The following is a 26,409-nucleotide window of genomic DNA, read 5'->3' as shown; positions in this document are numbered from 1 at the left end:
GGGGGGTGCAATGTGCGTGGGTGTAGAACAACCACACTCTAGAAAATACAGTTCATAAGACAGATGTCAGTGTGATAGAGGCTATATATATAAGGTACCTGTAAAGTGTTCTTGTGAGTCTAGAGTGTGCCAAGCAGGGCTTTTACAGTCGTGAGTTGATCCATGGCTAGTTTTGACACTGCTAGATAACATAAAGTAGGGTATGAAGATATTAGATACTACTTTGAGGTGCAGGGCATATGAAATGTGAGATGGCACACTGAGACTGTTTTATATAGCTGGACAATTGTCCGGCAGGTGTGTGCAGTTGGAAGTTACCATCCAACACAGGCATTAGAAAATAGCTGCGGTGATCTGAAACTCTGAACACAACCACGCAGTCTCAGGATGGAAGGATGTGTTTCCTATGGCACACAACTAAAGTATCTTTCATTGTGCTGAAGTACATAAGTTGTATTAACAAAAAAAAAAGGATTCATAGAGGTGGTGACATTACCTTGTGTGGAGAATGACAAATCACAAATCTGCGTTTCTCACACTTCACGATAAAGCGTATATGGTCCTGAGTGAAGAGAAAGAACACAAGTACATATTACTTCAGTGGCAGGGCAGCACCAGGAGGACCAAGGATAAATTAATGGAGCAATCGAACACACATAGATAAACTTCAGTATACAGATAAGAATACTATATATAACTACCTTGCTGTATATTAGGAGAGGACCGAGCACAGCCCCCCGCGTCGCTCCGTCCCCAGGGGCGACACGGGCGGCGACCCAGGGCACCGAGGCGCTCGGCCCCTCCACCCAATCCTCTCCCTCGCCGTCGCCGGTGCCTCCCGCGGGCGAAGCTCGCGTGGAGCGGGCGGGGCGGGGACTCTTTCTCGCGCTGGTGGTCGCCGCGAATGGGGGATCTCGTGGCGGCGGGCGTCGGCTGGTGTCGGCGAGCTACCTCCGACTCCGGCGCGGAGGCGTTGCTCCTGCTGTGGTTGACGCGGAGGCGTCCTGCGGTGGTCCGGCGTCTCGGCGGTGGCAGCGGGGCTTGGGCGGCTCGATGGGGCGACGGGCCCGATTTGGCAGCATGGATCTGGCGGCTGGTGGTGTTCCGGCGGCTCCTGGCAGCGTTGGTCTGGCGGGTGGTCGTGCTGCCGGTGGCTCCTGGCAGTTTGGCGACGACTCCCTGGTGGTGCTGCGGCTGCGGCGGGTTGCGCGGGCTTCGGCCCGGCAGCGCTGCTCGGTGAGATGGGGCGGGGTGGCGGCCCCCCTCCCTGCCAGGTGCTGTGGTTCTGGCCGGCTTGCTAGCCCGGCGTGGCTAGCGGCATGGTGGGGACGGCGTGGCGGAGACTGCCGGGGCGGCAGCCCCGGATTTGGTGGAAGCGGCTTCGGCTAGGGGGTGGTGCGTGCGCCTGGGTGTGGTGGGTCCGGGGATCCCACGGCCAGTGCAGGGTCGACCTCGGCAGGATGGGGTTTGTTGGCTGAGCAGGTGCGTGCAGGTGGTGGTTGAGCATCTCCAGGAGAAATTCTATGTCCGGCCTTTGCCGGATCCGGTGACGGCGACGTCCGTGGGCGTCGTGCTCTTTCTTGGAAGCGTTGCTGTTGTGCGGTGCTCCTCCCCCCCTCCCCGCGGCCTTGTCTCCGGAGGGAAACCTCAGATCTTCGGGATCGGGTGATGAAGGCGCCTTCACGTCTTCTTCCTCCTTGGGGGCATCGTCTCGGAGCAGGCCACAACCTGGAGACCAGTGGATGGCGGCATCTTCGCCGCGTGGTTGCGGCATCTTCGCCGTGTGGTTTGCGGCATCTTCGCCGCGTAGTTTGCTGAGGCGGCCATTTCGGGGACGCTAATTTCTGTTTGGCAACGGTGATGGCGTCGAGAGGAGCTTTGGTCGCGGCTCGGGCTTCGGTAGTCGGATCTTCCCGGCGTGTCCGAGGTGCTCTTCCGTTGGTTGCTTGATTGCTTTGAAGTCGGAGCTGTGGTGGAGTGTGTCCATGCGATGACGATGACAGGCGCTCGGTGGTCAGTTACGGAGGGCACGGTCGGCGCAAGTCCTGCATATTTCCCTTGTGATGATCGTCGTCAGAGTCGGAGCTGTCGGTTGTTCGCGCGTGTGGCCTTCTGTTGGCATGTGCCGCATGGTTTATGTGCAGCTATTGTAGCTTTGTGATCCCATGTTGGTGGCCAGGTTGGCCGGTGGTACCCATATTATGTGGGTTGGATTGTATCGGTTTTAGCCCGATTCTCCGTCAATTAATCGGGCAATTCTCTTCTTCTTAATCAACGAAAATGGCAAGTCTTTTGCCTCGGTTCAAAAATAAATAAATAACTACCTTGCTGTTGACATGCCGTTGATAAATTTAGGACCGTATTGTACGCTCATCCATCTTTCTAAACTTTTCTATATTTGACCAAGTTTACACGAAATGAGGCTAATATCCCTGGCATCAAAATATATATGTGAATTGAGTGAGTACTTAAATGTGTGAAGAGACTAGACTAATAGAGGTGAGGTCAATAACTAAAGTTTGCGGTCACAAATAAAACCCTGAACTGCATGTTAAATAACCATAAACTAACTACTTCCTCCGATCTATATTAAGCCCGCGTTAATTAATTTGGACCGGAGGGAGTAATATCATTTTCTTATGTTAGAAAATAGATCGATGCATGCATATACACCTCAAAACAAAGAATCCTCGGCAGTGCACGTAAAGCGCTCCTTGGTAATACACTGCATAGCGTTGGTGTGGCCCCATCTCGAACGGCTCATCTCGATCCACGAGCATGTCCCTCATTGTTCCCGCTGGCTCTCCCTTGCGGACGAAATCCCTCTCCTCCCACTGACCAGTCCTTGATGAAAACATGTTCAACGTCCATGGAGTCGGTGGCCATTCCGGTTCCATCAAGCCTCGCGTATCATTATCCTCGTTCCCAAATGGCGGGTCTAGTGACGGTGGCGTCTCATTGCTGCCTTTTCCTTTGGTTGTGTTTGCTGGCTTCTCAGGTATGGCAGGGATCACGAACAAGTCATGGTGTGACGAAATGGCAGGATCAAATGCAAGGTACATGCCACCACAAACATCATGTCCGGGAGCTCCCAATAAGGATCTGAACAGCGCCGCCCATGAAGTCCGTGGCCATTCCAGTTCCATCAAGTAGCGCATGTCATCATCCTCGTCCATGGATGACATGCCATCTTGTTGGGGCTGGACAGCAACAATGCGCTGCACAAGCTCACCGGCACGGCAAATATGCACACTACACAGCCCCTTGCACTTGTGATGAACTTTAAGGACAGCTTCAACCAACAAGTAAGCAGCGGAATAATACAAACAACATGCACATGTGACACAGGATTTAACGTGGGAAAACCTCCTCAACTTAAGGAGTAAAAACCACGGTTGTGGACCGACCGGTCCACGCAGCTTCACTATGAGAATAATGAGTACAAAGTCTTCTCTAGAACCTCTAGAGAGATTTACAACACACTCTCCATGTTGCCAACCGGCAACAACAACAACAGCCACAAGAGGCAAGGTTTCAGCAAAAGCAGAGTTTACACAGCTTCTGTAACCTTCAGTTTTTTGCAAACTGCACTTAAACAGCTGAACCAAACAGCACCAAAATTTGGCAGACAAGTAGACACACGAGTTCTTGAGATCCCCTCCAAATTTCAGCTCAATCGGACATCGTTTGCCTACCCAAACTGTTCGTCTTCCAAAACTACTCTGTTCTGAAACTGCAGCAATCAGAGCTGACAAAACCACTCTCAAATCTGATGCTCCACTGACCCAATCCTCAAACCAGATCGAAGTACTCAAAGTAAGGAACGAGCTCACCAAGTTTGGGGTCGATCCAAGCACGTTTGAGCCTCCAATCACCAGCTTGAACACTGTCTAGTCAGATGCAACAAATCTGGACAGAACCTCTGCTTCTTCTTCTTCCTCTCTCTCAGGTTGTGTTTTCTCTTGTGTGCTCTCTCTCACTCTCATGAATGGCAGGCACCACCAGCAAGGGTGGAGTGGCTAGGGTTTTCTCCTTGCTTCATTTTCCTTGGAAGCGCTCTCAACCGTTGGATGCAGCGAAGATCAACGGCTGACATGTGTTGGACTTATGGGCTGATGTTGGGCTGCCAACACACCTCCATGTGGAGGGACTTAGCCAAACACATCTAACGACGGTGGCTTCTCATTGCTGATTTTTCCTATGCCTCTGTTTGTTGGCTTTTCAGGCTCGACAGGATCAAATGCAACCGGGACCTTCCGGGGCCAAGCTACAATTGTCCACCCCCGTGTCGCCGGGTTGCACGCGCAGAGCTCCATGGGCCCCATGTCGCAGAGGAGGAGGCCATTACTGTGGTCGAGGACCGACCACCAAAAGCGCCTGTAGTTGTCGCTAGGCAGGAAGTCAAACATGGCATCGATCATGGATTGGAGGAGGGGCAGGCGAAGAGGTGTGGCCGGTCGTGGTCCATGTAGTTGATGAAGAGGCCGTGCACCTTGTTCGTAGTGAGTAACCTCCGGCCTATATCGGGCGCCGGCCACCACGCTTTGCCGAGGACGCACGGCCGGGCTGCGGCGAGGGCGGCACTCCACGCAAGCAGGCTGCGGAGGACGTGCGCGGCTTTCGTCGTCAACATGGCCACGAGTGAATGCGTGGAGGCGATGTCGCGTTAGGTTAGGTTTCTACCAACGGGGGGCGGCGGCGGCGCGTCCGCCGTAATCTTTTTTTTGCATCCGGTCAGGATCGTCCCTACAGCAAGTAGGGTCCCTCTATGGCCTACGGATGGATGGATGTTATCTTATCTGGAATCTGGCCTGCTTATCAGGAATTCAGGATAAGGATCAGCTTCATAGTGACTTTTTTTTTCGGAAAAAACTTCCAATCTATTCATCTTCAATCATGGTAGTACAACGAACACTAGAAATAATAAAATTACATCAGATTCATAGACCATCTAATGACGACTACAAGCACTGAAGCGAGCCGAAGGCGCGCCACTGTCATCGCCCCTCCCTCGCCGGAGCCGGGAAAACCTTGTTGTAGTAGACAGTCAGAAAGTCGTCGTGCTAAGGCCCTGTAGAACCAACGCGCCAGAACAGCAACCGTCGCAGATGAAAAGTATAGATCAAAAGAATCCAACTTGAAAACACACAAACGAAGACAATCGACGAACAGATCCGAGCAAATCCACCAAAGGCAGATCCGCCGGAGACACAACTCCACATGCCCACCGACAATGCAAGACGCATCACCAAATCATCCACTGTGCCTGACGAGCAATAGTATAACCATTTTTATCCCTAAATTTTTTCCTTCTGCATAGCCCATACCTGGAAAATGCATTAGTGAAAATTTATACTATGTAGAGATAATTCACATCCGATCCATATAGGTACATCCAGATTTTCCCTATGGAGATTTTTGACATTTTAAATACTCTTTTCAGATTTGTTTTAAAGACCGGGCTCCATAGCTCTGACCTTCTCGACGGCCAGATAGAGAAAACAACGGTTGGGCCGCCAGTGGCAGTAGAGCTGTAGTGACACTCAAGGCGTTGGCACATTATCATGAAATAGATTCACGGGTACGGATGCCACATTTTTTTATCCCCTTTACTAGGTTGTTTGCATGCCACATTAATGGCATTTCCCAAGGATCAATTGGTTGCATGTGAAGTGGATGAAGCTGCATATATTAGCATTTATTCTCTGTCCATTATTTTGCTGACCGTTATATTGTTTTTCCTCATTGATTTCTGATTAGGTGCTTTTGAAACTAACATTTACGTAGGTTTTAACATCTAAACCCGGCATGTATGGTCTGTCAAGTGCTACTTTGGTACTGATTACCTACATCTTCAATGGCAAATATTATAAATATTGTTCCATCTCTTCCAAATTGTTATCAGTACATTCCTTTGACACTAGAATGTGAGCGTCTTGTGCTTACAAGTTGTTCATATGAATCATCCCTGATTTTTTGGTTGCTAATTATCTAAATTTGTTTCGTAGTGAACTGAAGAAAAGATGAATATCTTATGGTTTGGACTTCACCGACAAAATTATATTTCAGTGCATACAATTCAAATGACTGTCATATGAGCCATTCCGTTAGTCTAGCTGTATGTGCAAGAGATAATGTAATTACTATTTTCTGACTTATTTATTCATAAGATGCATGTTATGCATTATATATGATAATGGGTTTCCATTAGAACTTCACTGTATTGAGCTGAATTATTGACAAATCTGGTGAAACTACCATTTTTACAATAATCAACATACTCGCAGCCTTTTGGTTTTTGATCATGTGTGCATGTACAAGATACACCATGCCATAATTGAACCACATTCATCTTTTGTCGCTGAGAAAGAATTAGAAGATCATAAAATAGAACTATCTTCGCATTATCATTTTCATGTCATTTTAATCACTCTGCCTACAAGAAAATCTCCAATGTTTTTAGTGTAAAAACGAGTTCTTCTATATGTTCATAATGTATTAAATTGACTGGTTTTCAACTTTTATATGTGAATGATGTACTATGAGCTATCCAAAAGTTATGAAATGTCTTAACAATCACAAAATTTCAACCATTTCTATTATTCAATTCTCAAAGATAGACGGGTATGGCAACGCGCGCCTTCATGTTCTAGTACAGTCATGTATAAGTGATTGCTCCTGATTTCTACTCCTAACTGAGCAGTGATGTTGAGCGTGTGCATTGCACTGCATTCGTGGCGCCACGAGGAGCTGACCCGATGTCTGGGGGTTAGCTATAGGAAGGTCCTGTATAGTTAGGAGGTGTAGCAATGCACAATCAACAGCAACGACACGTGTGGCTCTTTCTTTTTTTTCTTTTGAATTGTCGCTCTCGCCACAATCGACAGAGATACCTTGGTTGCGCTCATAATCAGTGCAAGGAGTCAAGTCGAAAATGGAGCTTTTTGTTTCCTATTTTGTATTGCAAAAGGAAAAAAAAACTATTCTCCTGGCATGAGAACTAACTATTGTGCAAACTTCTTGTAAAGCAATGCTACTATTAGTTGGAGACTCTCTGATGTGCAAACATCTTTATTCAAAATAAGACTGAACAAAATGATGGGCGTTATAAATCGGAAATTCACAGGGGCACGCACCTGCCAAGCCCTGCCCGAACACTCGATTGCCTCATGATCCACAAAGTAGTTGAATACCGCGCAAGGGTACAATAACTTTTAAGTTTCAATGTTGAAACTTACAATTTTTGCATCTGAAAAATTCCTATTTTCTTGCTCGCTTGTACCAAGTTCCAAAGATAAAATTTTAAGAGATTTTTCTGTCGTCTGTAGACACAAAATACGTGATTTTTATCGCTCGCTCGTACTAACTTTTGACATTGAAACTTATTTTTAAATCATCAATATATAGTCAAAATGAATCTTATTTGAAATGATGGTCATGAGGAAGAATATGAAAACAAAACTTAATTTGGAATTTTCGTTGAAAAGATATAGACCTTTGAAAATCATAAGCCAAAATAAAAAGCCCTCACCAGGGACTTGCAGGTCTCACAATTCGCGTGCCCTAAATCCTCACTCCGTTATAGATAGCATATGACCAATACGGAAAAAATGAATCGGCATACCAATGAACGAGGGGCTTGATGAAAAAAAAACAGGGCTCAACCATGAACACACCATTGTCACTTTATCTATTGTTGCTAGCATGGTTACTCAACCAATGATAATATTCAAGATGAGGTCTGGTCAATATTTCCTTCAATAAGCTCACCCACCGTACATGGAGTATATACAAATGCCTCAAATATGCCATTTGAATGGCCATAGTAGTAACTTTTTGGGCTTGGGCGTGAGTTGCCAAGATACTGAACTTTTGAGGTATTCAAATGATAGCCCACCACTTCGAATACAGTAGTCAAATAGACAACTTCCTTGTAAGGATGTAATCCAAGAATATCAAAGTGTTTGGGGTATTCATCGGCATCCAATTTAATTGTAAAAAAGTCATCATTGTCAGAATCCTAGTCAAATCTCTCTTTCGGCAAAGTCATAGCAGCAACATCACCATCCTCATGATCTGTGTCAAGCACATCATGTACCATCCAATGTGCATCCATTTGTCTGCCATATTTTCCTACATGTTGGAGCACAAGTAGTATCTCTACTTGGTGCTGAGAATTTTGGCTAACATGAGGGGGAAAGGCAAGCTCAACATGTTAGAGGATCCATGACAACATACTTTATCTCAGATATAAGAAAACATAACCCATTACGTTGTCTTCCTTGTCCAACATCAAATCTTTTAGCATGTCATATTTTAATGAGTGCTCCCAATCATAAAAGATGTCCAAGATAGTATATTTATATGTGAAACTCCTCTTCCTTCAATATTCTTTCATGAATTGTTCAAGTGACCGATTCTACGTTTGCTAACTTCCAATAAGTTTTACTACCCATACTTATTATGTGTGAAGTCATTACTCCCCATGTTATAAGCATATGAGACATATATAAATTCAGATTTATGACATTCAATTTATTCAACCCTTTACTCATAGGATATACATGAAGCACATGAGCGAATGACAAACTACTCCAAAAAATATGAGTGAAGAACACTGAGTAGTCAAATAATTAACTAGCCATGGGAGGATTCTTTTTTATTCAATAATTCAGATCCAATGATTTTATTCAAACAGAAAGTAAAATCGAAAACACGCTCCAAGCAAAACACATATCATGTGATGAATAAAAATATATATCGGAGTAAAGTATACCGATAGTTTTGAAGACGAAAGAGGGGATGCCTTCCGGGGCATCCCCAAGCTTAGGCGCTTGAGTCTTCCTTGAATATTACCTTGGGGTGCCTTGGGCATCCCCAAGCTTAGGGTCTTTCCACTCCTTATTCTCCTCATATCGATATCTCACTTCAATCACACAAAACTTAACCAAACTTCGTGAGATAGGTTAGTATGATAAAGAGCAAACCATTCGCTTGGGTACTGACAATGACAAGGTTCATAATTGTTTTCATACAATGCCTACCGTATCATATTATTTCTACAATTTATATTTAATAATATAAGTCATAGAAACTAGAAAACAAGCAAACTATGCAATGAAAACAGAATATGTCAGAAACAGAATAGTCTGTAATGATCTGAACAATAACCATACTTCTGCTACTCCAAAAATTATGAAATAAATTGGTGGACGTGAGGAATTTGTCTATTAATCTTCTGTAAAAAAATGATATCTATTCTCGTGAGCGCAAAGTTTCTGTTTTTTACAGCAAGATCACATTAACTTTCATCCAAGTCTTCCCAAAGGTCTTACTTGGCACTTTATTGAAACAAAGGCTATAAAACATGATTACTACAGTAACTTCATCATGTAGACACACAAAAACAGAAAGGATAAATATTGGGTTGTCTCCCAGCAAGCGCTTTTTTTAATGCCTTTTAGCCAGGCATGATGATTTCAACGATGCTCGCATAAAAGATAGGAATTGAAGCACAAAGAGAGCATCTTGAAGAATATGACTAGCACATTTAAATATAACTTACTTCCTATGCCTAGGGATTTTGTGAGCACACAATTTATAAGAACAACAATCAACTAGCGTAGGAAGGCAAAACAAGTTTAACTTCAAAACTTTAAGCACATAGAGAGGAAACTTGATATTATTACAACTCCTACAAGCATGTATTCTCCCCTCATAATAATTTTCAGTAGCATCATGGATAGCAACTTCGTTCTCATACTCAATTGAAACCTCTTCCAAAATAGTGGAATCATTACTAGCTAAAGTTGACGCTCTTCCAAATCCACTTTCATAAATATCACACTAAGGTTTAACCTCTTCCAAAATAGTGGGATCACTAATTCCTAAAGTTGACACTCTTCCAACCCACTTTAAATGATAGTATTATTCATACTCCAAAAGATATAAGTAAAGTTCATGGAGCATTCTACAACTAACCAATATCCAAGCTCAAAATGTTTAAGTGAAGCACACGAAGCATTCTATAAAACCGTACTCAAAAGATTTAAGTGAAGCACAAAGAGCAATTCTATAAGATCGTACTTAAAACATATAAGTGAAGCACATGAAGTATTCTATAAAACTATTAAGGGATATCTCATGCTAGCATGGTTATTGAAGAAAAAGAAAAGCACAAAGGACACAAATCATGTGAACAAAACAAAACCCAAGGTATACTGATAATTTTTGAAGAAGAAAGATGGGATGCCCACCGGGGCATCCCCAAGCTTAGATGCTTGAGTATCCTTGGAATATTTACTTGGGGTGCCTTGGGCATCCCCAAGCTTGAGTTCTTGACTCTCTTTATTCTTCTCATATTGATAGCTCCTCGACCTTTGTACACTTCATCCACACAAAACTTTAACAAAAACTTGTGAGATCTGTTAGTGTAACAAAACAAATCACTATCTTTAGGTACTGTAATGAACTCATTCTTTATTTGTATGGGTGTTAAACCTACTGTATTCCAAGTTCTCTATGGTTCATACCTCCCAATACTAGCCATAGATTCATCGAAATAGGCAAACAACACACGCAAAACAGAATCTGTTAAAAATAGAACAGTCTGTAGTAATCTGGAAGTTTGGCAAACTTCTGTAACTCCTAAAATTATAAACTAAAATTTAAAATTTGAAAAATTTGTACAGAAGTAATGTGCAAAAAGAATCAGAACCATTTGACTTTCCAGTTAAAAATGTAAATTCATGCACTACAGCCAAAGTTTCTATTTTTGTTCTGCACATAGCAAACAAGCAATCTAATCATCCTAAAACCAAGCTTGGCACATTTATTTTTATAATACAATGAATATATACAAGGGTATAATTATTTACAGAGAAACTTCCATGAAAAATTCTAAATTGTTTTCGTGAGCATGAACACAAGTGTTCAAGGTCGACCCTCACTTCTTCAATGCAAAACCTTCCAATCACTTCTCTTTTTGAAAAACTTTTTAGGCATGAAAGGCAATTAATAATTTTTTGTATTTTCATTTTTTTAAATTTTTTTGTATGTTTCACCCACAACTAAACAGAAACAAAAAGGAAAAACAAAACCTACTTAGTGAAGAAAGCAAACAAGCACACACGAGAATATCAACCCCACGCTATTGCTCCCCGGCAACGGCGCCAGAAAAGAGCTTGATAACCCCCGAGTGCAAGGGATCATCATAGCACTTTTCAAAGGTGGAAGTGATAAGTATGGAGTGTCAAACCCACAAGGAGCTAAAGGTAAGATCAATATTCTCTCAAGCCCTATCTGCCACTGATACTACTCTACGTACATCGAACGTTTGCTTCCAACTAGTAACGAGAAATAAAACTATGTTGTGGGTATGAAGATGATAACTTTGCATGGTATCGGAGAGCTAAAACATAAAAGTAGGTGTTGTTAACATAAAGTTAGAATATATTACTTAGTATTATAAATAGCGAGTGTGAAATAATGGTGGATCGGTGTGCGGAGTTGTCCTAGGCAATTGTTAACAAGACCGGTAATCACTATTGCAGTTTCATATGAGGGAGAGGCATAAGCTAACATACTTTCTCTACTTGGATCATATGCACTTATGATTGGAACTCTAGCAAGCATCCGCAACTACTAAAGATCATTAAGGTAAAACCCAACCATAGCATTAAAGCATCAAGTCCTCTTTATTCCCATACGCAACAATCCCTCTTACTCGGGTTTGTGCTTCTGTTCACTCACCAACCCACTATAAGCGAATCATGAACGTATTGCAACACCCTACAGCGGGAACCCCTCACGCTTGCGCGACACGGAGGGCACCATAGGACAGAATCAAAGTAAAACATATAAATCATACCAATCTAGATCATCAATCAACCCAAAGACAAAAGTTATCTACTCAAAACATCATAGGATGGCAACACATCATTGGATCATAATATGTGGCATAAAGCACCATGTTCAAGTAGGGGATTACAGTGGTGTGCGGGAGAGTGGACCGCGTAAAAGAGATGAGGATGGTGATGATGATGGTGATGTTGATGAAGACGATCACCGTGGCGATGATTCCCCTCCCGATGGCACTCCGGCGCCACCGGAAGAGAGGAGGAGAGGTTCTCCCCCTTGTGCTTCCTCCTCCATGGCCTCCACCTTCTGGTCCTTGGCCTTCATGGTGATGAAGATGTTGGGGAACGTAGCAGAAATTCAAAAAAAAAATTTCCTACGTAACACCAAGATCTATCTATGGAGAGACCAGCAACGAGTAGAAGGAGAGTGCATCTACATACCCTTGTAGATCGCTAAGCGGAAGCGTTCAAGTGAACGGGGTTGATGGAGTCGTACTCGTCGTGATTCAGATCACCGATGATCAAGTGCCGAACGGACGACACCTCCGCGTTCAACACACGTACAGCCCGGTGACGTCTCCCACGCCTTGATCCAGCAAGGAGAGAGGGAGAGGTTGAGGAAGACTCCATCCAACAGCAGCACAACGGCGTGGTGGTGATGGAGGAGCGTGGCAATCCAGCAGGGCTTCGCCAAGCACCATGGGAGAGGAGGACGACTTGGGAGAGGGGGAGGGCTGCGCCAGAACTTCGTGTGTAGCTCCCATGCGTCTCCCCACTATATATAGGGGTGGAGGGGCTGGTTTCTTTCCCTCCAAGTCCATTGGGGCGTTGGCCAAGGTGGGAGGAAAGAAATCCCATCATTTCCTTCCCCACCGATTGTTATCCCCCCTTTTTAGGGATCTTGATCTTATCCCTTCGGGATATGATTTTATTCCTTCTAAGGGGGGATCTTGGTGCGCCTTGACCAGGGGTGTGGGGCCTTGCCCCCACTACCCACGTTCATGTGGGTCCCCCCATGCAGGTGGGCCCCACTCCGGAACCTTCTAGAACCTTCCCGGTACAATACCGAAAAATCCCGAACAATTTCCGGTGGCCAAAATAGGACTTCCCATATATAAATCTTTACCTCCGGACCATTCCGGAACTCCTCGTGACGTCCGGGATCTCATCCGGGACTCCGAACAACATTCGGTAACCATATACAAACTTCCTTTATAACCCTAGCGTCATCGAACCTTAAGTGTGTAGACCCTACGGGTTCGGGAGACATGCAGACATGACCGAGACGTTCTCCGGTCAATAACCAACAGCGGGATCTGGATACCCATGATGGCTCCCACATGTTCCACGATGATCTCATCGGATGAACCTCGATGTCAAGGACTCAATCGATCCTGTATACAATTCCCTTTGTCTATCGGTATGTTACTTGCCCGAGATTCGATCGTCGGTATACCGATACCTTGTTCAATCTCGTTACCGGCAAGTCACTTTACTCGTTCCGTAACACATCATCCCGTGATCAACTCCTTGGTCACATTGCGCATATGATGATGTCCTACCGAGTGGGCCCAGAGATACCTCTCCGTTTACACGGAGTGACAAATCCCAGTCTCGATCCGCATAAATCAATAGATACTTTCGGAGATACCTGTAGTGCATCTTTATAGTCACCCATTTACGTTGTGACGTTTGATACACCCAAAGCACTCCTACGGTATCCAGGAGTTACACGATCTCATGGTCGAAGGAAGAGATACTTGACATTGGCAAAGCTCTAGCAAATGAACTACACGATCTTTTGTGCTAGTCTTAGGATTGGGTCTTGTCCATCACATCATTCTCCTAATGATGTGATCCCGTTATCAACGACATCCAATGTCCATAGCCAGGAAACCATGACTATCTGTTGATCACAACGAGCTAGTCAACTAGAGGCTCACTAGGGACATATTGTGGTCTATGTATTCACACGTGTATTACGATTTCCGGATAATACAGTTATAGCATGAATAAAAGACAATTATCATGAACAAGGAAATATAATAATAATACTTTTATTATTGCCTCTAGGGCATATTTCCAACAGTCTCCCACTTGCACTAGAGTCAATAATCCAGTTCACATCGCCATGTGATTAACACTCACAGGTCACATCGCCATGTGACTAATACCCAAGAGTTTACTAGAGTCAGTAGTCTAGTTCACATCACTATGTGATTAACACTCAATGAGTTTTATGTTTGATCATGTTGCTTGTGAGAGAGGTTTTAGTCAACGGGTCTGAACCTTTCAGATCCGTGTGTGCTTTACAAATCTCTATGTCATCTCCTAGATGCAGCTACCACGCTCTATTTGGAGCTATTCCAAATAATTGTTCTACTTTGAGCTATTCTAAATTATTGCTCCATTATATGTATCCGGTCTCTCTACTCAGAGCTATCCGGATAGGTGTTAAACTTGCATCGACGTAACCTTTACAACGAACTCTTTTACCACCTCCATAATCGAGAAAATTCCTTAGTCCACTAGTTACTAAGGATAACTTTGACCGCTGTCCTATGATCCATTCATGGATCACTCTTGTACCCCTTGACTGACTCATGGCAAGGCACACTTCAGGTGCGGTACTCAGCATGGCATACTGTAGAGCCTATGTCTTAAGCATAGGGGACGACCTTCGTCCTTTTTCTCTATTCTGCCGTGGTCGAGCTTTAAGTCTTAACTTCATACCTTATAACTCAGGCAAGAACTCCTTCTTTGACTGATCCATCTTGAACACCTTCAAGATCATGTCAAGGTATGTGCTCATTTGAAAGTACTATTAAGCGTTTTGATCTATCCTTATAGATCTTGATGCTCAATGTTCAAGTAGCTTAATCCAGGCTTTCCATTGAAAAACACTTTCAAAATAACCCTATATGCTTTCCAGATATTCTACATCATTTCTGATCATCAATATGTCAACAACATACACTCATCAGAAATTCTATAGTGCTCCCACTCACTTCTTTGGAAATACAAGTTTCTCATAAACTTTGTACAAACCCAAAATCTTTGATCATCATCAAAGCATACATTCCAACTCCGAGATGCTCACTCCAGTCCTTAGAAGGATTGCTGGAGCTTTGCATACTTATTAGCATCTTTCGGGATTGACAAAACCTTTCGGTTTGTATCACATACAACCTTTCCTCAAGAAAATTGTCGAGGAAACAATGTTTTGACATCCTATCTGCAAGATTTCATAAATAATGCAGTAACTGCTAATCCAATTCCAACAGACTCTTAGCATCGCTACGAGTGAGAAAACCTCACCGTAATCAACTCCTTGAACTTGTCGGAAAACATCTTAACGACAAGTCGAGCTTTCTTAATGGTAATTCTTACCATCATTGTCTGTCTTCCTTTTAAAATCCATCCGTACTCATTAGCCTTATGACCATCGATCCGTTCTACCAAAGTCTTCACTTTCTTTTCATACATGGATCCTCTCTCGGATTTTATGGCCTCAAGCCATTTATCGGAATCCGGGCCCACCATCGCTTCTCCATAGCTCGTAGGCTCATTGTTGTCTAGCAACATGACTTCCAAGACAGGATTACGTACCACTCTCAAGTAGTATGCATCCTTGTCATCCTACGAGGTTTGGGAGTGACTTGATCTGAAGTTTCATGATCACTATCATAAGCTTCCACTTCAATTGGTGTAGGTGCCACGGGAACAACTTCCTGTGCCCTGCTACACACTGGTTGAAGTGATGGTTCAATAACCTCATCAAGTCTCCACCATCCTCCCACTCAATTCTTTCGAGACAAACCTTTCCTCGAGAAAGGACCTGATTCAAGAAACAATCCTTTATTGCTTTTGGATCTGAGACAGGAGGTATACCCAACTGTTTTGGGTGTCCTATGAAGATGCATTTATCCGCTTTGGGTTCTAGCTTATCAGCCTGAAACTTTTTCACATAAGCGTCGTAGCCCCAAACTTTTAAGAAACGACAACTTAGGTTTCTCTAAACCATAATTCATACGGTGTCATCTCAACGGAATTACGTGGTGCCCTATTTAAAGTGAATGTGGTTGTCTCTAATGCCTAACCCATGAACGATAGTGGTAATTCGATAAGAGACATCATGGTATGCATCATATCCAATAGGGTGCAGTTATGATGTTCGGACACACCATCACACTATGGTGTTCCAGGCGGTTTTAATTGCGAAACAATTTCCACAATGTCTTAATTGTGTGCCAAAACTCGTAACTCAGATACTCATCTCTACGATCTTATCATAGACATTTTATCCTCTTGTCACGATGATCTTCAACTTTACTCTGAAATTACTTGAACCATTCAATAATTCAGACTTGTGTTTCATCAAGTAAATATATTCAACATCTACTCGAATCATCTGTGAAGTAAGAACATAATGATACTCACTGCATGCCTCAGCACTCATTGGACTACACACATCAAAATGTGTTACTTCCAACAAGTTGGTATCTTGTTCCATCTTACTGAAACCGTGGCTTTTCAGTCATCTTGCCCATGTGGTATGATTTGCATATCTCAAGTGATTCAAAATCAAGTGAGTTCAAACGGTCCATTTGCATGGAGTTTCTTCATGCATATATACCAATAGACATGGTTCGCATGTCTCAAACTTTTCAAAAATGAGTGAGTCCAAAGATCCATCAACATGGAGCTTCTTCATGCATTTTATACCGATATGACTTACGTGGCAGTGCCACAAATAGGTGGTACTATCATTACTATCTTTTGGCATGAACATGTGTATCACTACAATCGAGATTTCAATGAACCATTCATTTTAGGTGGAAGACCATTGAAGGTATTATTCAAATAAATAGAGTAACCATTATTCTCTTTAAATGAATAACCGTATTGCGATAGACATAATCCAATCATGTCTATGCTCAACGCAAACACCAAATCTCGATGGTAGAGGGAGCGTGCGATGCTTGATCATATCAACACTGGAAACACTTCCAACACATATCGTCAGCTCACCTTTAGCTAGTCTCCGTTTATGCCGTAGCTTTTATTTCGAGTTACTAACACTTAGCAACCGAACCGGTATCTTATACCCTGGTGCTACTAGGAGTACTAGTAAAGTACACATTAACATAATGTATATCCAATATACTTCTATCGACCTTGCCAGCCTTCTCATCTACCAAGCATGTAGGGTAATTCTGCTCTAGTGACTGTTCCCCTTATTACAGAAGCACTTAGTCTCGGGTTTGGGTTCAACCTTGGGTTTCTTCACTGGAGCAGCAGCTGATTTGCCGTTTCATGAAGTATCCCTTCTTGCCCTTGCCCTTCTTGAAACTAGTGATTTCACCAACCATCAACAATTGATGCTCCTTCTTGATTTCTACTTTCGCGGTGTCAAACATCGTGAATACATCAAGGATCATCTTATTTATCCCTGATATGTTATAGTTCATCATGAAGCTCTAGCAGCTCGGTGGCAATGACTTTGGAGAAACATCACTATCTCATTTGGAAGATCAACTCCCACTCAATTCAAGTGATTGTTGCACTCAGACAATCTGAGCACAAGCTCAACGATTGAGATTTTCTCCCTTAGTTTGCAGGCTAAGAGAATCGTCGGAGGTCTTATACCTCTTGACGTGAGCACGAGCCTGAAATCCCAATTTCAGCCCTCGAAACATCTCATATGTTCCGCGATGTTTCGAAAACGTCTTTGGTGCCTCTACTTAAACCATTTAACTGAACTATCACGTAGTTATCAAAACGTGTATGTTCGATGTTCAAAACATCCACAAACGACGTTTGGGGTTCAGCACACTGAGCAGTGCATTAAGGACATAAGCTTTCTACTATTCGCATAATCGCTACTATCAACTTTCAACTATATTTTCTCTAGGAACATATCTAAAACAGTAGAACTAAAGCACGAGCTACGACATAATTTGCAAAGGGTCTTTTGACTATGTTCAGGATAATTAAGTTCATCTTATGAACTCCCACTCAGATAGACATCCCTCTAGTCATCTAAGTGATTACATGATCCGAGTCAACTAGGCCGTGTCCGATCATCACGTGAGACGGACTAGTTAACGTCGGTGAACATATTCATGTTGATCGTATCTACTATACGACTCATGCTCGACCTTTCGGTCTCCGTGTTCCGAGGCCATGTCTGCACATGCTAGGCTCGTCAAGTTAACCCTAAGTGTTTTCGCTGTGTAAAACTGTCTTACACCCGTTGTATGTGAACATAAGAATCCATCACACCCGATCATCACGTGGTGCTTAGAAGCGACGAACTGTAGCAACGGTGCACAGTTAGGGGAGAACACTTCTTGAAATTTTGTAAGGGATCATCTTATTTACTACCGTCGTTCTAAGCAAACAAGATGCATAAACATGATAAGCATCACATGCAATCAAATAGAGTAGTGACATGATATGGCCAATATCATATAGCTCCTTTGATCTTCATCTTCGGGGCTCCATGATCATCTTGTCACCGGCATGACACCATGATCTCCATCATCATGATCTCCATCATCGTGTCTTCATGAAGTTGTCACGCCAACGACTACTTCTACTTCTATGACTAACGTTTAGCAATAAAGTAAAGTAAGTTACATGGCGTTCTTTAATGACACGCAGGTCATACAAAAAAATAAAGACAACTCCTATGGCTCCTGCCGGTTGTCATACTCATCGACATGCAAGTCGTGAATCCTATTACAAGAACATGATCAATCTCATACATCACATATATCATTCATCACATCCTTTTGGCCATATCACATCACATAGCATACCCTGCAAAAACAAGTTAGACGTCCTCTAATTGTTGTTGCATGTTTTACGTGGCTGCTATGGGTTTCTGGCAAGAACGTTTCTTACCTACGCAAGACCACAACGTGATATGCCAATTGCTATTTACCCTTCATAAGGACCCTTTTCATCGAATCCGTTCCGACTAAAGTGGGAGAGACTGGCACCCGCTAGCCACCTTATGCACCAAGTGCATGTCAATCGGTGGAACCTGTCTCACGTAAGAGTACGTGTAAGGTCGGTCCGGGCCGCTTCATCCCACAATACCGTCGAAACAAGATTGGACTAGTAACGGTAAGCATATTGAACAACATCAACGCCCACAACTACTTTGTGTTCTACTCGTGCAAAGAATCTACGCAATAGACCTAGCTCTGATACCACTCTTGGGGAACGTAGCAGAAATTCAAAAAAAAATTCCTACGTAACACCAAGATCTATCTATGGAGAGACCAGCAACGAGTAGAAGGAGAGTGCATCTACATACCCTTGTAGATCGCTAAGCGGAAGCGTTCAAGTGAACGGGGTTGATGGAGTCGTACTCGTCGTGATTCAGATCACCGATGATCAAGTGCCGAACGGACGGCACCTCCGCGTTCAACACACGTACAGCCCGGTGACGTCTCCCACGCCTTGATCCAGCAAGGAGAGAGGGAGAGGTTGAGGAAGACTCCATCCAACAGCAGGACAACGGCGTGGTGGTGATGGAGGAGCGTGGCAATCCAGCAGGGCTTCGCCAAGCACCATGGGAGAGGAGGACGACTTGGGAGAGGGGGAGGGCTGCGCCAGAACTTCGTGTGTAGCTCCCATGCGTCTCCCCACTATATATAGGGGTGGAGGGGCTGGTTTCTTGCCCTCCAAGTCCATTGGGGCGTTGGCCAAGGTGGGAGGAAAGCAATCCCATCATTTCCTTCCCCACCGATTGTTATCCCCCCTTTTTAGGGATCTTGATCTTATCCCTTCGGGATATGATCTTATTCCTTCTAAGGGGGGATCTTGGTGCGCCTTGACCAGGGGTGTGGGGCCTTGCCCCCACTACCCACGTTCATGTGGGTCCCCCCATGCAGGTGGGCCCCACTCCGGAACCTTCTAGAACCTTCCCGGTACAATACCGAAAAATCCCGAACAATTTCCGGTGGCCAAAATAGGACTTCCCATATATAAATCTTTACCTCCGGACCATTCCGGAACTCCTCGTGACGTCCGGGATCTCATCCGGGACTCCGAACAACATTCGGTAACCACATACAAACTTCCTTTATAACCCTAGCGTCATCGAACCTTAAGTGTGTAGACCCTACGGGTTCGGGAGACATGCAGACATGACCGAGACGTTCTCCGGTCAATAACCAACAGCGGGATCTGGATACCCATGATGGCTCCCACATGTTCCACGATGATCTCATCGGATGAACCTCGATGTCAAGGACTCAATCGATCCCGTATACAATTCCCTTTGTCTATCGGTATGTTACTTGCCCGAGATTCGATCGTCGGTATACCGATACCTTGTTCAATCTCGTTACCGGCAAGTCACTTTACTCGTTCCGTAACACATCATCCCGTGATCAACTCCTTGGTCACATTGCGCAAATGATGATGTCCTACCGAGTGGGCCCAGAGATACCTCTCCGTTTACACGGAGTGACAAATCCCAGTCTCGATCCGCATAAATCAATAGATACTTTCGGAGATACCTGTAGTGCATCTTTATAGTCACCCAGTTACGTTGTGACGTTTGATACACCCAAAGCACTCCTACGGTATCCAGGAGTTACACGATCTCATGGTCGAAGGAAGAGATACTTGACATTGGCAAAGCTCTAGCAAATGAACTACACGATCTTTTGTGCTAGTCTTAGGATTGGGTCTTGTCCATCACATCATTCTCCTAATGATGTGATCCCGTTATCAACGACATCCAATGTCCATAGCCAGGAAACCATGACTATCTGTTGATCACAACGAGCTAGTCAACTAGAGGCTCACTAGGGACATATTGTGGTCTATGTATTCACACGTGTATTACGATTTCCGGATAATACAGTTATAGCATGAATAAAAGACAATTATCATGAACAAGGAAATATAATAACAATACTTTTATTATTGCCTCTAGGGCATATTTCCAACAGAAGACCCCTCCGGGATACTCCTCCATGGCCACCGGTGATGATGTCCCCCGGCAGGGTGCCGGAGAGGGCCTAGATTGATTTCTCGTGGCTACAGAGGCTTGCGGCGGCGGAACTTCTGATCCAATCTCCGTTCTGGAAGTTTTAGGGTACGAGAGTATATATGGGTGCAAGGAGGACGTCGGTGGACTTCCGGGCTGGCCACGAGGTAGGGGGCGCGCCCCCACCCTCGTGGGCAGCCCGGGACTCCCCTGGCATAGGGCCCAAGCCCATCCGGTAGATTTCCTTCCAAAAATAACTTCTCCAGTTGATTTCGTTCTGTTTTCACTCCGTTTGATATTCCTTTTCTTCGAAACACTGAAATAGGCAAAAAATAGCAAATCTGGGCTGGGCCTCCGGTTAATAGGTTAGTCCCAAAAGTAATATAAAAGTGGAAAATAAAGCCCAATATAGTCCAAAACAGTAGATAATATAGCATGGAGCAATCAAAATTATAGATACGTTGGAGACGTATCAGGCCGCAGAAAGGAAGTGCCTCCTTATTACGCGCAAAATAATTATTCCTTCACCTGACAGTGGGGACCCACCGGACGGGCCACCGTATTTCGCGAAAAAAACGTTTCCCCCAGACTGCTGGGACCCACCAGCTACACCTTCGCACGCAAGGAAGTGCGTCCGGGCAAAAAAAACAAAACGATTCGCCCCCTGACTGCTGGGACCCACCAGCTACATCTTCGCACGCAAGGAAGTGCCTAACAGTCGGGACCCACCTAGTCGAAGCGTACGTAGCGTTGTCATTCTAGTCGCGAACGTGTACATATGTCGTAGTAGAGGCGCGCACGTAGCATGTACACGTACGTACAGTGGCCAGGGTGCAAGAAAGAAAATACGGCCACGTATGTGTACATACGGGCGGGGTCTCGAACGCCTACTCACGCATACGTACGGCCAGGGCTCGTGTACATGGCTGGGTCGGAACGGAGAAACAGCATCGTCGTCGTGTTCATGGGGAGGCAACGGAATGCGTCGTGTTCATGGGGAGGCAAAGGAATGCGCCGTGTTCATCGAGAGGCAACGAAACGCGTGGGAGCCAACCGGCTGGGTCTGAACGGAATGCGTGGTCGTGTTCATCGGGAGGGCTTGGACGGAACAGGCGATGGAAACGAGGCCTGGCGTACCGCAGAACGAAGGAAACGACCTTGTGTTCGACCGGCCACGTTCAAAACGGGATCCTGTTCATCGGGAGGGGTCTGGTGTACCGCAAAACGGAAGAAACGGACCTCCTACGGTCGAAACGGGGGTCCTGTTGATCGGGAGGGGTGTGGCGTACCACAAAATGGACGAAACGGATCTCCTACGGTCGAAACGGGGGTCCTGTTGATCGGGAGGGGTGTGGCGTACCGCAAAACGGACGAAACGGACCTCCTACGGCCGAAACAGGGGTCCTGTTCATCGGGAGGGGTGTGGCGTACCGCAAAACGGGACTCCACGAGATACTGTTCATCTCCACCGTCGACCTCCTCCAGCCTCCACGGGCTCCTGTTCATCCAGCCTCCACCGCGCGCTACTCAACCGGCTACTGTTCAACCACCCCTCCATCATCTACTGTTCATCCAGCCCTCCACACCACGGGGTCTTGTTCAACCACCCCTCCACGGGCACCCCTCCACCGTCTACTGTTCATCCAGCCCTCCGCACCACGCGGTCCTGTTCATCCAGAGGCAACGCCACCGCTCACTGTTCACCCCCCCGCAACGCTCACTGTTCATCCAATCGATCGGCTTCAGTTAGCAGCAGTAGCGAAGGAATCGCTCGATCGGGTTCAGTTAACAGTCATCGATCGATCGCTCGGATTCAGTAACGCGTAGCCTGCAGTGCAATCGCTCGGGTTCAGTTAGAGCCCAACGCCTCATTCGGGTTCAGCTAGAGCCAACGTCTCGCACACACGTGCGTACGTGTACGAGAGAAACTCGCCCCGACCTCCCACCGTAACCGGGAACTCCCCGAAATTTTCTTCCCCCTCGCTTCTACCACGATTTTTTCCGTCATGGACGGCCCAAAGAATGTCATGCAGCTGCGTCTCCGGCCCGCCCAGGACGAAAAGCCCATTTTCTGTCATGATTTTTTGTCATAGAAGTAGGAGCCCACCACATCTATGATGATACCGGGTTTTGTCACAATTATCGTCATAGAAGTGTCATATGTATGACAGAAAAAAATTTCGTTCGGCCCAAAATGTCATGGATGTGTCTTTTTTTGTAGTGCATCCATCTTGATCTTGTGATCATCGACGACATCCGCAACATGCAACTCCAATATCATCTTCTCCTCCTAATTTTTTTATTTTTTCCTTCAAGAAATTGTTTTCTTTTTCAACTAAATTTAACCTCTCGACAATAGGGTCGGTTGGAATTTCCGGTTCACATACCTCCTAGATAAATAAAATCTATGTCACATTGGTCGGCATAATTTTCATAAACAATAAATGAACCAATAGTTATAAAGATAATATATACCACATCTGAATCATAGATAGGACGAGGGCCGACGGGGGCGGATACCAAAACCATCGCACTATGTAATAACAAGCAATAAAATAGTAAGAAAATTAGACAAGTATCTATCTAAAGTAAGAATTTTTTTCTTTCAGAAAGAAGATAAGAACAAGAGGCTCACCACGGTGGTGCCGGCGACGAGATCGGCGCGGGTGATCGACGGTGGTGAAGACGGGAATGGGACGTGACGGGCCGCTAAACCTAGACAAATCTCGAGGAAAATAGAGTTTTGAGGTCGAGCTTCGAGAGGAGAAAGCTTAACTAGTGTGGCTCGGGCATTTCATCGAACACCTCATGTGCATAAGAGGTGAGCTAGAGCACCACAAAGCCCTCCCCTCGTCGGCCAGAGAAAAACAGAGCACTGGAGTGCTCTGCTCGGGCGCCAGGGGTATATATAGGCACCTCATTGGTCCCGGTTCGTGGCATGAACCGGGACTAAAGGGCAGCCATTGGTCCCGGTTCAAGCCACCAACCGGGACCAATGGTGGTGGGCCAGGAGCCAGGCCCATTGATCCCGGTTCGTCCCACCAACCGGTACCAAAAGGTCCATACGAACCGGGACCAATAGCCACGTGGCCCGGCCGGCCCCCTGGGCTCACGAACCGGGACCAATGCCCCCATGGGTCCCGGTTTTGGACTGAACCGGGACTAATGGGCTGACGCGGCCTGAACCAAAGCCCCCTTTTCTACTAGTGTAACTATTGTGCAAACATCTTATAAAGCAATGCTACTATTAGTTGGAGACTCTCTATTGTGCAAACATCTTTATTCAAAATAAGACTGAACAAGATGATGGGTGTTATAAATCGGAAATTCACAAGGGCACGCACCTGCCAAGCCCAGCCCGAACACTCGATTGCCTCATGATCCACAAAGTAGTTGAATCCCGCGCAAGGGTACAATAAGTTTTAAGTTTCAATGTTGAAACTTACAATTTTTGCATCTGAAAAATTCCTATTTTCTTGCTCGCTTGTACCAAGTTTCAAAGATAAAATTTAAGAGATTTTCCTGTCGTCTGTAGACACAAAATACATGATTTTTATCGCTCGCTCGTACTAACTTTTGACATTGAAACTTATTTTTTAAATCATCAAAATATAGTCAAAATGAATCTTATTTGAAATGATGGTCATGAGGAAGAATATGAAAACAAAACTTAATTTGGAATTTTCGATGAAAACATATAGAACTTTGAAAACCATAAGCCAAAATAAAAAGCCCTCACCAGGGACTTGCAGGTCTCACAACTCGCGTGCCCTAAATCCTCACTCCGTTATAGATAGCATATGACCAATACGGAAAAAATGAATCGACATACCAATGAACGAGGTGCTTGATGAAAAAAAACAGGGCTCAACCATGAACACACCATTGTCGCTTTATCTATTGTTGCCAGCATGGTTACTCAATCAATGATAATATTCAAGATGAGGTCTGGTCAATATTTCCTTCAATAAGCTCAGCCACGGCCCACCGTACATGGAGTATATACAAATGCCTCAAATATGCCATTTGAATGGCCATAGTAGTAACTTTTTGGGCTTGGGCGTGAGTTGCCAAGATACTGAACTTTTGAGGTATTCAAATGATAGCCCACCACTTCGAATACAGTAGTCAAATAGACAACTTCCTTGTAAGGATGTAATCCAAGAATATCAAAGTGTTTGGGGTATTCATCGGCATCCAATTTAATTGTAAAAACGTCATCATTGTCAGAATCCCAGTCAAATTTCTCTTTTGGCAAAGTTATAGCAGCAACATCACCATCCTCATGATCTGTGTCAAGCACATCATGTACCATCCAATGTGCATCCATTTGTCTGCCATATTTTCCTACATGTTGGGCATAGTGTGCAAGGTCATGTTGATACTTTAAGACCCACTCCATCTGTTGTTCACTTAATTCACTAAGAATCCAAACACGTAGTTGGGACTCTTCAATTACTCCAAAGTACACCCCTTTCTCGGACCTCCCTAGATAAGGTTTTACAAATACATCATTCTCGCCATATGATGGTGTTTTAATCACTTGGTATGTACTGTCTGATGGTGAAAGCCTGTAAAAATAGCAATTTAGACTCACATGACATATAAAGCATTAAATAATCAAAACACTACCATATTGCTATTAGAGATACAACAGCCAAAACCAACGACGAAGAACAAATAAAACACAAGGGGCAAAAGGATTTTAACCTAGAAAACCCCTCCAACACGAAGAGAAAAACCCACAGGCACAATCCAACAAATCTTCACTATATCGGGAGAGGTTATAAATGCCAAGGATTTACAATGATGATCTTATCTCATGCGGCGGCTTACAAAGGATATATATAGTAGAGGTGACCTCGGTCATAACTAATTACAACATAACAATAGCTGGTTGATACTAATACATGGAAGTACAACCTGTTGTTGTCTAATTTATGCAAGTGCCACAAGCAAGAAATTAGTGCATTATTTTCTCACAACGAATATCACCATATCGTATGCCCATTCATCTTTCTAAAAAAAAATGTATGCAGTACCTAACTAATTTGCTGACATGTCTTTCATAAAACTAGGACCAATATTGTACACCCATCCATCTTTCTAAAAATTTCTATATTTGACCAAGTTCATAGGAAATGGGGCTAATATCTACAACACCAAATATATATGTGAATCGAGTGAGTACTCATATGTGTGAAGAAGCTAGACTAATAGAGGTGAGGTACGTGATCCAATAACTAAAGTTTGCGATCACAAATAAAACCTTGTAGTGCATGACAAACGATGGTAAACTAGCTAATATCATTTTTATGTTGGAAAATAGAGCAATGCTTATATTTATACCTCAAAACAAAGAAACCTCGGCAATGCACTGCATAGCGCTGGCGTGGCCCCATCCCGGATGGCTCAGCTCGATCCACGAGCATGTCTCCAATTGTTCCCACCGGCTCTCCCTGGCGGATGAAATCCCTCTCCTCCCACTGACCAGTCCTCGATGAAAACATGTTCAACCTCCATGGAGTCGGTGGCCAT

General features: G+C 44.5%; 1 protein-coding gene across 1 annotated transcript; it reads right to left on the bottom strand.

The window, feature by feature from the left end:
* Positions 1 to 483: 483 nt before the first annotated feature.
* LOC119315572 lies at positions 484 to 26,409 on the bottom strand. The gene is made up of 4 exons (XM_037590140.1): positions 26,363 to 26,409; positions 24,995 to 25,442; positions 702 to 1,311; positions 484 to 562 (listed from the first exon to the last, which is right to left on the bottom strand). Exons 1-4 carry the CDS (start codon positions 26,407 to 26,409, stop codon positions 534 to 536), a joined length of 1,134 nt encoding a protein of 377 aa, XP_037446037.1. The 3' UTR covers positions 484 to 533.

The sequence above is a fragment of the Triticum dicoccoides genome, chromosome 6A (genome assembly GCF_002162155.2).
Source record: "Triticum dicoccoides isolate Atlit2015 ecotype Zavitan chromosome 6A, WEW_v2.0, whole genome shotgun sequence".
In the NCBI taxonomy this organism is placed as follows: domain Eukaryota; kingdom Viridiplantae; phylum Streptophyta; class Magnoliopsida; order Poales; family Poaceae; genus Triticum; species Triticum dicoccoides.
This window is presented reverse-complemented; position numbering and strand designations above follow the sequence as displayed.